Raw genomic sequence first — 14,233 nt, 5'->3', positions numbered from 1 at the left:
TTCGTTTGCTTTTTGCTAACGCCTGTCCTAATTCCAAACTCTTTTCGACATTTTAGTCCTCTCCATGTTTATTGCGGCGAGACTACTTACGTAACCTGTCTTATCCTAGTGACCTTTAGCATGTGCGCTTTTTCGTACAAGAAGCGGATAGGTTCTTTACTACTTAACCTGTCTTATCCTAGTGACCTTTAGCATGTGGGATTTTTCGTACAAGTAGCGGATAGGTTCTTTACTTTAAGTTTAAGTGATGCGTGCAAACGGATGTGAAAATTCAAATCTAGATCCCCTTTTATGGTTATTTCTACGATTGCTTTCCTTGCAGGTACAAGTCTAAAATTGATGTGGGAAAAGTTATATCATATTAATCATTCTCTTTTTTCAGTCAGTAAGGTATCACGTTTCCTTGTTCAACTGATGTATTTAAACCTACACTAATAATTTTTTCTTTAACAGTTATCACTCAGTTATATAAACAAACAAAAAGTTAAGGAAACATAAGTGTTGTATTTAAAATGTGCTTGAATTATCGATGTGAACCAATTTTACTTGAAAATTATAAATATGCACGACCCTCACAGTCTCTGAGTTTCTTAAGATGAAATTAGATCTCGTCATTTTAAAGAACAGGGCTGACGATGGAACGATCAATTCAGCAATCTGTGAATATGTATACAAATAAATATACAAATATGCTTTTTTCGCTTTTTTTGTTGGTACTAAAAATAGGTGAGATTGGCTCTTTGAGCTTTTCGTACTTCACCTTTAGCTAGTACCCGTAGAAAAAGCACTAGAAATGACCAAAAAAGGAATCTTAATTTGATTATTCACACGTCAGTAACCTCAATTAAATAATCTTTAGTGGAGCCTATCCGCTCCTTACACGAAAAAAATCCACGTGCTAAGGCCACTAAGGTAAGAATTTCAAATGAAGGTTTTCTTCTTTAGCGAAAAGAAAACTCTTTTTTCATATCAACTTGCTATTCAGTTCAAGACATCAGAAGCATCGACTGTAACGTTCGCCAAACGAAAGGAATATTGCCAAAGGTAACGAATCTTTCTTTTCTTTTAAAACGTTCAATTTTCAGTTTCACAGAATTTAAATGTAAAAGGCCCCATGCACGTATTTTTCAAATTTGTTTAATTTTTCTTTATTCGAAGGGATGGCTTTCGGGTTCAAATAAAGATTGTTCCCTCAAAACTTATAATTTGATCATTCGATGTTGTTAAAAACGGAGGGATTATCGTTTCAAATTCTCTTACAGACAAATATTTCGTTCACTTTTGAATTTGCGTAGACTAAACCATTTTATTAAATCATTGCTTTCAGGTTTTAAAAGTTATCCAAATAAAATATTTTTTCCCATTAATTTTGATTTAACTTTCGATCAGACAACCATCATTCGAGGATGAAAAGCAAGAAAAATCCCGAGGCGTCTTCCTTTTCTCTATACTCATTTTGACATTTTAGTCTCTTCGTATTTATCGTGGCAATACTACTAACTTAACCTGTCTTATCTTAGTGACCTTTAGCATGTGGGCTTTTTCGTACAAGAAGCTGATTAGTTCTTCACTACTTAACCAGTCTTATCCTAGTGACTTTTAGCATGTAGGCTTTTTCGTAAAAGAAGCGGATTGATTCTTTACTTTAAGTTTAAGTAATGCGTGCAAACGGATGTGAAAATTCAAATCTAGATTCCATTTTATGGCTATTTTTACTATTGCTTTCCTTACAGGTACAAGTCTAAAATCGATGTGGGAAAAGTTATATATTATTTATTCTCTTTTTTCAGTCAGTAAGCTATCATGTTTCCTTGTTCAACTAATGTATTTCTGATACCCCGAAACCTACACTAATAATGATTTCTTTAACAGTTATGACTCAGTTATATAAACAAACAAAAAGTAAAGCAAACGTCAGTGTTGTATTTATAATGTGCTTGAATTATCGATGTAAACCAATTTTACTTGAAAATTATAAATCTGCACAACCATCAAAGTCTCTTAGTTTCTTAAGATCAAAATAAGATCTCGTCATTTTGAAGAACGGGGCGAACTATTGAACGATCAGTTCAGCAATCTGTGAATATGTATAGAAATATATAAACAAATCTCTTTTTTCGCTTTTTATGGTGATATTAAAAATAGGCGAGGTTGGCTCTTTGAGTTTTTTGTACTTCACCTTTGGCTAGTACCCATAGAAAAAATACTAGAAATGACCAAAAAAGGAATCTTAATTTGATTATTCACTCGTCAGTTACCTCAATTAAGTAATTTTTAGAGGAGCCTATCCGCTCCTTGCACGAAAAAATCCACGTGCTAAGGCCACTAAGGTAAGAATTTCAAATGAAGGTTATATTCTTTTACGAAAAGAAAACATTTTTCATATTAACTTGCTATTCAGGTCAAGACATCAGAAGCATCGACTGTCGCGTTCGCCAAACAAAAGGAATATTGCCAAAGGTAACGAATCTTTCTTTTTTAAAACGTTGAATTTTCAGTTTCGAGAGTTTAATGTAAAAGGGCCCATGCATGTTCTTTTTCAATAACTTTTAACTTGTCTTAATTAGAAGGGATGGCTTTCGGGTTCAAATAAAGATTGTTTCCTCAAAACTTATAATTTGATCATTCGATGTTGTTAAAAACGGAAGGATAATCGTTTCGAATTCTGTTAGAGAAAAAAAAATTAAATGTGGTTAACTTTTGAATTTGCGTAGTTTAAATCCTCTTATTAAATCATTGCTTTCAGGTTTTAAAAGTTTTCCAAATAAAATAATTTTTTTCCCATTAATTTTTATTTAACATTCGATCAGATAACCATCATTCGAGGATGAAAAGCGAGAGAAACACCGAGGCATTATCCTTTTTTCCATAATCTTTTCGACATTTTAGTCCTCTCCATATTTATCGCGGCAATACTACAAACTTTGCCGGTCTTATCCTAGAGACCTTTAGCATGTGGGCTTTTCCTACAAGGAGCGTATTGGTTCTTTACTTTAAGTTTTAGTGATGCGTGCAAACGGATGTGAAAATTCAAATCTACATCACCTTTTATGGCTATTTCTACGATTGCTTTCCTTACAGGTACAAGTCTAAAATCGATGTGGGAAAAGTTATATATAATTTATTCTCTTTTTTCAGTCAGTAAGCTATCACGTTTCCTTGTTCAACTAATGTATTTCTGATACCCCGAAACTTACACTAATATTTTTTTCTTTAACAGTTATCACTCAGTTATATAAACAAACAAAAACAAACATAAGTGTTGTATTTATAATGTGATAGGTGAGATTGGCTCTCTGAGTTTTTCGTACTTCGCGTTTAGCTAGTACCCGTAGAAAAAGCACTAGAAAAGACCAAAAAAGGAGTCTTAATTTGATTATTCACACGTCAGTTACCTTAATTAAGTAATTTTTAGAGGAGCCTATCCGCTCCTTGCACGAAAAAATCCACGTGCTAAGGCCTCTAAGGTAAGAATTTCAAATGAAGGTTATATTCTTTAACGAAAAGAAAAACATTTTTCATATTAACTTGCTATTCAGTTCAAGACATCAGAAGCAACGACTGTAACGTTCGCCAAACGAAAGGAATACTGTCAAAGGTAACGAATCTTTCTTTTTTAAAACGTTGAATTTTCAGTTTCGAGAGTTTAATGTAAAAGGGCGGGCGTGTTTAAAACACGAAATGGCGAAATGGCGAAATGACGAAATGATACTGAAGATAAAAGCCAAAGTTATACGATATTACCGTTCTACTGGAATTTTCATATGTTGCCGAATTCATCCTTGTAGATAAGTCCCGAAAAATAAAAGAAACTGCAATCACAATTTCTCCGTAACGTAGACCCGTCACGAACACCCGGGCACGAACATAATATAATTATGGATAATTTGGATTCCAGTCTCTCCCTGTTAACAGGGCGCTGTTTGATATGCCTAGGACATTCTTGATCGAGATGTCGGCGTTTCGTTTAGCATAGGAAGAAAATGATTTGTTCATCTCGTATTTGCCACTGAGTCTCGGCTAAGAAGTAATGCTTTGAGCTCCAATATTCACAAGAAATGGATTAACAAAACCGAACCTACTTCGCGATAAATCAGTGGCAAATGTTCTTTGTACAGAAACGGAGTAACGTTCGATGTCCATATCAGTCCTTCGGTACAATTTAAGCTCTTTAGTGCAGTGCAGATACTGATAGGCAACTTGGCAAGTACTAAATGAAAAAAATATCCTGGTTTGCTGCGACCTTTTAGTCATACGTTCAATTTGGCGTTGTCATAAGTAAGAAGTATTTATTATATTCCTGGGCAAGATGATTGAAATGTTCCCTTGAAATAATTCAGTCTAGACATGTGAACAGAACTGCCTTGAAGTTCAAAAGGAAACCAAGCTATATTATTTACGTGAATTTATCTTAACATTATGCCATTTCGTCATTTCGCCATTTCGCCATTTCGCCATTTCGCCATTGCGCCGTTTCGCCATTTCGCCATTTCGTGTTTTAAACACGCCCTAAAAGGGCCCATGCATGTTCTTTTTCAAAATTTTTTAACTTGTCTTAATTCGAAGGGATGGCTTTCGGGTTCAAATAAAGATTGTTTCCTCAAAACTTATAATTTGATCATTCGATATTGTTAAAAAAGGAATGTTAATCGTTTCGAATTCTGTTAGAGCAAAAAATGTGGTTGAATTTGCGTAGACTAAATCCTTTTATTCAACCATTGCTCAGGTTTTAAAAGTTTTCAAAATAAAATTCTACCATTTGCGTTCATCCATGATGCGTGACGAATTTAGCGCGTAGTTTTATTTTTAAAACGTTAACGGTTTTATCTGGTTACGTGTCGCTTCGGACCAATGAATCAAGCATTTAAAATCTTGCTCTAAAGCGACTTCTCGACGATACCTCTTTCCAAACATGTCAACTTTAATTTCTCCTCTCCATTGCAATAATATTTTTCTAGCGGAATTTTATCGAAGTGACCGGGCAAATCTTGAAAATCCTAATAGCTCTAGAAGAAAACATGATCGCACCAAAAAGTTGACAATTTCGCGACCTGACCGCAAACGTTTCATTGGTCAAAAGCAACACGTCACCAGACACGTAACCTTTGCACCGCGTTTCTTTTTTAATAAGCGCTTTGTTTGGAAGTTGGATTTTGTAAAAAGGTGCATGTCGTGTCTAATAAGTTTTTTTTTTTTCTCGTTTGCTTGTGGCTAACGCCTGTCTTTTTTCCAAACTCTTTTCGACATTTTAGTCCTCTCCATGTTTATCGCGGCAAGACTACTAGCTTAACCTGTCCTATCCTAGTGACCTTTAGCATGTGGGCTTTTTCGTACAAGAAGCGGATAGGTTCTTTACTACTTAACCAGTCTTATCCTCGTGTCTTTTAACATGTGGGCTTTCTCGTACAAGTAGCGGATAGGTTCTTTACTTTAAGTTCAAGTGAGCGTGCAAACGGATGTGAACATTCAAATCTAGATCCCCTTTTATGGTTATTTCTACGATCGGTGTCCTTGCGGGTACAAGTCTAAAATTGATGTGGGAAAAGTTATATATTAATCATTCTCTTTTTCAGTCAGTAAGCTATCACGTTTCCTTGTTCAACTAATGTATTTCTGATACCCCGAAACCTACACTAATAACTTTTTCTTTAACAGTTATGTTAACAGTTGTTTATATTTACAAACAAAAAGTAAAGCAAACATCAGTGTTGTATTATAATGTGCTTGAATCATCGATGTTAACCAATTTTATTTGAAAATTGTAAATATACACGACCCTCACAGTCTCTGAGTTTCTTAAGATAAAAATAAAATCTTGTCTTTGTGAAGAACAGGGCTGACGATGGAACGATCAGTTTAGCAATCTGTGGTTATGGTTTTCTTTAACTTCGACTGCATTTTATATAGTTGAAATCCTAAAGTGTGACCATTCAAATGAAAGCCATTGAGCAGTACTTCAGTACTTGTGGTACTGATTAATATACTGTACTAGGTGATTCTAACTGTTGAGTTTGTGGATCAGGAATTCCTAAAGACTGACTATTCAATTAAAAGCTAATGAGCAGTACTATCCTTTCATACTGTTTATTGTGCTGTACAAGGTGGTTGTAACTTTTGAGTCCGTGAATGAAATCCTTAAGTGGGACCATTCAAATGAAAGCTAACTGGTAACTTGCTCTTTAACAGCGACTTAATTTACTGTTGATCCGATAAGTCAAAATCGATCAATCAACAAAAAATAAAAATCAATAAAATAATTGAGATCATACTGACTTTGTACTCATTAACATTACTTCAACAGCTAGGACAATGCAAATCCTATTACTGTTACCCGTCTTGTTAGTTTTCGGCGCGGCTCACGGAGCAAGTAAGTATTTAGATTTGTTATTTGTCCTTGAACTAGTCTACAATGAAAAAAGCACCTTCAGGACCATCCATAAGTTCCCCAAGCAGTCCGAAAAGAACATAGCCCATGGACCCCAGCATCTTGATTTAGAGGAACCAAACAGTTAACAACTATTCACGGGTGGCTAGTGGTGGATATTATCCACCACTCGCCACCGATACTGAGGTGAATAGATGTAGATATAAAGCCCGATAGGATAATTTTTGACTAGTTTATTCCTGTCAACGAGTACAGTTTTCGCGCGCGAGTTGCTCGGAGGTAAATAGCAATCCTGAGTAGCCAGTCAGCGCGCACCACAAACGCTATGCACTGTTTGAGTATATACTAATGTGGTTTATTAAATATATATGAATGAAGTTGCTATAAACAGTTTCATTGCTACCTTTTTAGCCACGCTTACCCTAAGTCTAAGTATCCTACAATTAAAAGGTAATTTTCAACTAGGTTTAGCCACCCTAATATATAGATTTAGGCACGCCTAAAAGCGGAGCTCCCCATTTATTTAATTTTCACTGGAGCTTACAATGTTTTCATTCTAGTGAATAAGCGGCCAAAGTACTAATGTTTATGGCGGTTTATAGGTTCAAGACAAATTTAAATAGCTCACGGTTAAACCGAATGTCAGCAGTACGACAAAAATAATAATCTTAAAGCGGGGCAAAATCATTACTCATGGCACGAAAAATTACTTTAGAGTACAGTAAATTATCTGCTTTCTAGCAATAGAAACTAGTTTCGCGATCCTGTAAAAGTTTCGCAGCAGTTTAGTAGACTCCACAATATCTATTACATTGATATAGGATATATTCAACGTGAATCGCTGAGTCTGTCGGATTAGCTCAATCGGTAAGGTGCCAGTCTGCGGATCGGAAGGTCGGGAGTTCAAATCCCAGAGGGTCAAGTTTTTTTTTTCTTTTTTTTTTTCTTTTTTTTTTTTACCCCGTTGCAATAAAATGGTTTGTTTATTATATCAACCCGATTTAGCTTTCGATACTCCTTCATGTACGATGCTGGCTTTACAGATAGACACGAAAATCATCGATCGATTATGGCTCTCAATGTCCACTTTTTTGGCGGTCGATTACTTTCTACACGTAATTTTCAGCCACATTTTGTTTCATTGCTTCTTGTTTTTCTTTTCAAACCTCTTTAAATTTTAAAGGCCGCCTTTATACGGCCGCCTTTATACGGCCTTCTTGCTTCACTATTTCTACCATCAAACTATGGCGGCCATGTTGCGCGACTCCGTACGTACGACGTACGCGCCCGCGAACCATGCCGCTATCCATGTTGACCATGAAAACTCATTTCGATAATGTTCCTTCTTTCATGCGTATGGGGCTCTGCTCTGCGGCCCTGCGGGCCGCTGTAGAGCTCCGCTATAAACTAGGTCTTTCTACCCTACACTGAAAGGGAAAGGTTACTTTCTGATAAAAGCTTCAAGTTTTCCTCCATTTCTAAATATTTTTCTTCGGGTAAAACTTCGCCCCCTAGCCGCACTGTCCAGTTCAGCCAAAAAGACTAATGTTTTTTTAGGCAGTTGTCCTGAGTTGTTCAGTTCTCGTTCATTCCAACAAACTCTCAAACTAAAGACTACTTTAAAGATTACTTTACTCAGTTTTATTCCTTTTACTTTATATTGATCTTCTTTTAAGCTAGATTATATTAATTATTCGCTTTTTGAGTTTGGTTTCCTGAATTTCGACAACGTTAAAAAGTGCCTATAGACGATGATATATGCAGAAAATAAAACATGAAAAATGTTACATGATAAAATGTCTTTCGAGTCCGTGTTCTTGAACAGCTCTGCTGGCCTGACGTCCGCACCAAAACAAGGCTTAAATTCGTCCGCGTATGTAATTGTATTACAAAATTTACATAGCTGCGACTTTTCTACATATACAAAAAAATACAAAAATACTACACAGCCGATTTCTGATCTTTTCACATTTTCGGTGATTGAAAAGAGAAGTTTAGGACAGGAAACAAATTCTTTCCTGCGTGGACCGCCATTTTTTTTTCTCCAGAGCAGGCGCGTTTCAACGGATAACTTCATGAGAAGATCTCCTGCTATACGCGTGCGCAGACAGAATGCCCCTCTGCTGTTGTAAACCAATAAATCTCGTTCCCAGGGTCTCTCTCCTTTCCTTCCCTTGTCGTCGAGGAGAGAGACACTGGTTGCGGCTGGTCACGTGACCATTTAAAATCCGAGTGGCAAAAAAATTAGTTGTAAGGGAGAGGTAACAGAGTCCTTTTTGCGTTTCTGTGACAAATCTACCATGCAGGGGTGAGAAGGCTTAATTAATTGTTGCCACTAGTCAGCAGGTGTTTTTAATTGGCGCTATGTTTCAAAAGGAAACGTCAAAAACGATCATAGCAGTAAATTGTTCACTGAACGAAACAGCGTTCTTCTTGCCGTGACCGAAGCGCTGCAAGGAAAGTCACTGCCTCGAGGAGATTTCCTCATTTAGTGTGTAGGCAATTAGTTTTGTATCGCGAAAGATAACCAAACAGTGCATTTAAGGTAGGTTTTCCGAAGTGCTGTGCATCGGCAAAACAAAAAAGCTTGACCAAAATTAATTTTATTTAACCGGAACTTGTTCTGAAAAACAAGATTACCGCTGTAAATTGCAAACTGTTTTAAAGTATTTTCAAACAATTAACTGCTTTTCTTCGTCTTCATTTAGCCTCCTTTTACTCTGATTAACTCGCAAAGATGAATAAGTGTACCGCTAAAGTTGTTCGGACAGTGCAAACGGCAACTGAAAAGGTTTACCACCAATATTTGCAGAAAAGTTTTGAATTTTGTTGAGGAGTGAGCAAAACCCAATTTAATGCAGCGACATTTCAAAAATATTGACGCCTCGTGCATAAGCAAAATTTGAATGATTTGATCTTTCATGCGACACAACGTTAAAAACAAAGATACAAGTAGACGTTTGTCCCTTTAATACCCTGGAAAGTGATTTTTGTTCATCTTGACAAAATGAGTTGAAAGACCCACCCCCCACTGCGGTATTTTTTTACTTTTTGGTCTCGTGACCAGCCACAACCAGGTTCTCTCTCTTCGACGACAAGAGAGTAAAGGGAGAGAGACCCTGTTAACGAGGTTTTAAGCTAACAAGAACATTGAGAAGCTTGAGAAGCTTAAAATCGGGCGCTTTGCCTTGAAAGGCAGGGTTCAGTACAGCAGAAACCACGAAGCAGTTACTTAAGTAGCACTCAGTCCGACTGTGTTTGTGTAAGTCACAGGGCTTGCATGAGCTGTATTAGTGTGCATAATATAATATCTAGAACGTTGTCGAGATTGCATTATTACTTAATGACATGATGGTTTCAATTTATAAATGTATCTCACACAATACAAATAAACGATTGAAGTAGACGACTAGACAATGTAAAGTTTTAAGACTTAGCAAAGTGCAGTGTATTGGTAATACTGTAAGGTGCGGTTTCACCTGAAGGTCGTGTGCTTTTCGGTATTTTCCAGGCATTGCACTTTGATGGGACAGTACTACAACCGTTTACCGGGGAACTACTATTGTCAAGAAAATGATCACAACTTGTTGATGAATGATTGAACATTTGTTTCATACCATTACTGTAATAGCAATTGATGAAGGCTTTTAGTCCTGAACCAAAGTATAAGGACTGGGAAATACTGAAACTCATTATCAGCCACCTTAAACGGAAATATCTTGTTGGTGTTTCAAGGAATCCAAGGAAACTTCACTCATCCCATGTATCTATGTATTGCGGTATTTTGTAATTTTTTGAGTGATTTTTGGGGATGTTTGGCAGGTGATAGTTTTTTTAAAAGAATTAGTAAAATTTAGACAACTAAGAAATATTGAAAATTTAATGTGAATTTAACATTGGAATTTGAAGTTAGAAATTGGCAGACGGACACCAAACAGCCCCGTGACATCCTGGAGTGTTTTTGCATGGGGGTCAACTGTGTGATGATGTTTCCATTTTTTTCTTCAATCCCCACTGATAAAGAACTGTTGTTGGTGTTATGTTGGTGTTATCACATGTCAAGCCTTTAACAAGGTATGAAAGAACACAAGGATTTAAATTATTCTGGTGCTCAATTTTTGCGTAACTAAAATTAATGTTACTCAAATTCCTGATGGATTCTGTCTTAAACTGTTACGAGCTTAGTATTTCCAAATTATTGCATGTCAATGTAAGGCAAGACAAGACATGCCTTGGTTCTTATGTAACAACAAGCTCCCAGAGTTTTACAGGCGATATGTCGACGACACGCTTGCCACGATGAAAGATGTGCCAGCAGCAGAAGCCTTTTTAACAACACTTAACAACTGTCACCCATCCATACAATTCACAATGGAGCTAGCTTCTGACAACAAGTTACCATTTGTTGGTATGGAAATACTTAAGAAAGGTCACCAACTGGAAACCAGTGTTTACCGGAAGCCAACAAATACCGGCCTGCTGCTCCATCACCAAAGCCATGTCGACAAAAGGTACAAGAAGTCGCTCATAAAAACCATGGTAAACCGTGCTTTTCATCTGTCATCTACATGGGAGTCTTTCGTGACTGAATGTGATCGCCTGAAGCTGATGTTTACGAACCTCAAGTACCCTGCAAGCCTAATTAACTCAACCATTTCTCACTTTGTCACCTCAGTGATGACCAAAGATCCTCTCGTGCCAGCTGAAGTACCTAACAACAAGGATATCATTCACCGAGTAGTATTACCTTTTAAAGATCAAACGTCGGCCGACGGAGTCAAAAAACAACTATCCAATCCAATAAATGGCCGAAGTCATCAAAAGAGTTCATCGTCAATGTCATCAAAGAGGAACTCAGATCGAAATTCAAGCAGAAGGTATCTTTAAAAGACGAGATCAACGCGATCTACGACGAAATTCGACAAAAATGCTCGCCGCTTCAATACATGTGCATCGTAAGAACTATGGTAAACCTCCGGAAGAAACACTACGAAATTGTCATGTCTAAACACACAAACAAGATCATGAGGCTGTTAAACAAGGATCACGATGTCGACAAACACATCCAGAACATTTCATCACACAAACTATCCTTTTTCCAAAAGCTCATTCTTTGCCGAGGTTTAAAGTTTTCCTTGCCACAACGAATATCCGCCATTGATGTACAAGCTAGTTTCGAGAAATTGTACTGGAAACTGGAGCGCACTCTATCTGATGACAAGAAAGAGTTAACCGCAGCCACCCTCCGATCGATTGCACTTAATTACATCGAGTGCAAATCACCGAAGCCACCGAAAACACTGCAAAGGGCCATAAAGCAGCTGAAACAACTAGATAACATCGTCGTCACGAAGCCAGACAAGGGTACCGGTGTAGTCGTTATGAACAAATCCGATTATGTTAGCCTTTTGAGTCAAGCATCTACAAATGACACATCTAAATTCGCTCCTGTCAGCTTGCAGAGACCAAAGATGAAAGGCCGGCCACCGAAACATTACCACCCCCTTTTGGAAAAGGAGAAGCACCTCGATTCTGTGGTTCGTAAGATTCTGCCAAAGGAGATTGCCGATTCCGTTTGTCTGAAAGGCTCACGCCTTGCCCACCTTTATGGTCTGCCAAAGACACACAAAGAGAAGTTATCAATGAGACCAATCTTGTCTGCCACGGGTACCTACAACTATGCCCTCGCCAAGTGGCTCGATGAAAAACTGAAGCCGCTGTCAGTTAATCGCTACACGATTTCTGATACGTTCGCTTTTGCAGAAGAGATTCAAAACCGAAAAGTCGACGAGAACGACGTATTGGTATCTTATGATGTCACATCTTTGTTTACCAATGTGCCACTTCAAGAAACCATCGAAATAATCGCTGAAAAGGCGTTCGTAGACAACTGGTTTAACGAAACCCACAAGATGAACATCACTCAGCCTGATCTGATTCAACTTCTTGAAGTAGCAACTAAGAACCAATTGTTCCAGTTCGATGGCAAGCTTTACGAACAGACTGACGGAGTGGCAATGGGCTCACCTTTGGGACCCCTTATGGCGAATGCATTTCTCTGCTCCATCGAAGAGAAATTAGAACATGACAACAAGCTCCCAGAGTTTTACAGGCGATATGTCGACGACACGCTTGCCACGATGAAAGATGTGCCAGCAGCAGAAGCCTTTTTAACAACACTTAACAACTGTCACCCATCCATACAATTCACAATGGAGCTAGCTTCTGACAACAAGTTACCATTTGTTGGTATGGAAATACTTAAGAAAGGTCACCAACTGGAAACCAGTGTTTACCGGAAGCCAACAAATACCGGCCTGCTGCTCCATCACCAAAGCCATGTCGACAAAAGGTACAAGAAGTCGCTCATAAAAACCATGGTAAACCGTGCTTTTCATCTGTCATCTACATGGGAGTCTTTCGTGACTGAATGTGATCGCCTGAAGCTGATGTTTACGAACCTCAAGTACCCTGCAAGCCTAATTAACTCAACCATTTCTCACTTTGTCACCTCAGTGATGACCAAAGATCCTCTCGTGCCAGCTGAAGTACCTAACAACAAGGATATCATTCACCGAGTAGTATTACCTTTTAAAGATCAAACGTCGGCCGACGGAGTCAAAAAACAACTATCTGACCTGAGCAAAAAAATCGATCACACTCTTCAACCAGTATTCAAGAGTCGCAAAATCGGTGAAGATCTCAAGATGCGTGAACCAAAACCACCTTTAATAAATCAACAATGCGTTGTGTACAATTACCAATGTGATCTGTGCGATGCAGATTATGTCGGCTATACCAGCCGGCACTTACACCAACGAATTGATGAACATAGGTTCTCCGCAATCGGGAAGCATTTAAAGAACGATCACGGCCTTAATAACATCGGCGACCTTACCAGTAATTTTTCCGTCCTAAAGAAATGCAGCGGAAAACTGGACTGCTTGATTTACGAAATGTTGTTTATTAGAAAGAATAAACCTAGCCTGAACACGCAATCGGATTCTATCCGCGCGAAACTATTTGTTTAAAACAAATATGTTAATGAAACATCACACCTCTAACCGCATATATAACACTGTTGAACCGTTATTTTATTTGTCACTTGAAAATGATGTCAGGATGACATCGAAACGTTGTGTCTTACTGTCGCTTATTTTTATTGTCAAATCTTATGTAATTCTCTTAAAAACACATAAGATATTGAGTATAATTTTGTCTGTGCTATGGCAATTCACAGTGGGGTGGTCTTGATGTGTCTTTAACTTGTAGACTGGACTGGACTAGTAAAACGCGGACTTGTAAAACGCCTCTAGACACTTCGAATTCCTTGGCCACAATCATCTTACGGCTCTCTTCAATACATAATGTCTCAAAAAAACAGTAACCTCAGAAAGAAGTCAGAAGCAAATAAGGTCGAAAGACCGAATTTGAACATATAACGGCAAATGTTCTAATGTCACGAACGTAGGAGTCGTGTAGGCCCGTCACCTTTATTTACCACATACTGCCCCCAAATTAAAACAGTACCCTCAGAAAGAAGTCAGAAGCAAATAAGGTCGAAAGACCGAATTTAAACATTTAACGGCAAATATTCTAATGTCACGAACGTAGGAGTCGTGTAGGCCCGTCACCTTTATTAACGATTGACTGTTGATATCTGGACGGGCCCCGTTCTACCTCGTGCGAGCAATACAAACGACTGCACTCAACAGACGTCAAGTAGTGGAAAGAAAGAAACATATGCACACAACTCATAGCATCAATCCCGTTGTTTTAGTAGGGGTTTGCAGAACGAACATGTGCTATACTGCAAAAACATCTCCACGCTAAAACAGACCATAGAGT

The 14,233-nt window shown here is 37.9% G+C and overlaps 2 protein-coding genes across 7 annotated transcripts in view; both read left to right on the top strand.

Annotated features, from left to right (window-relative positions):
- Positions 1–536: 536 nt before the first annotated feature.
- LOC144633312 (uncharacterized) overlaps positions 537–14,233 on the top strand; it is a 68,182-nt gene continuing 54,485 nt past the window's right edge. For 3 of the 6 annotated variants that reach the window (XM_078492180.1, XM_078492179.1, XM_078492181.1), the window contains exons 1-3: positions 537–1,044; positions 2,402–2,460; positions 6,302–6,367. In XM_078492180.1, coding sequence (XP_078348306.1) covers positions 926–1,044; positions 2,402–2,460; positions 6,302–6,367 — 244 coding nt within the window. In that variant the 5' untranslated portion in view covers positions 537–925. The other 3 variants (XM_078492182.1, XM_078492184.1, XM_078492185.1) reach the window with 3 other exon arrangements.
- Positions 11,227–13,534, top strand: LOC144633064 (uncharacterized). Its single transcript, XM_078491836.1, has one exon. It carries the CDS (start codon positions 11,332–11,334, stop codon positions 13,414–13,416), a length of 2,085 nt encoding a protein of 694 aa, XP_078347962.1. The 5' UTR covers positions 11,227–11,331; the 3' UTR covers positions 13,417–13,534.

The sequence above is a fragment of the Oculina patagonica genome, chromosome 12, assembly GCF_052425735.1.
Source record: "Oculina patagonica isolate OP01 chromosome 12, crgOcupat, whole genome shotgun sequence".
In the NCBI taxonomy this organism is placed as follows: Eukaryota; Metazoa; Cnidaria; class Anthozoa; order Scleractinia; family Oculinidae; genus Oculina; species Oculina patagonica.
This window is presented reverse-complemented; position numbering and strand designations above follow the sequence as displayed.

Excerpts from the sequence above, each read along its gene's own strand:
- LOC144633064 (XM_078491836.1), top strand. The coding sequence starts at position 11,332 with ATGTGCATCGTAAGAACTATGGTAAACCTCCGGAAGAAACACTACGAA.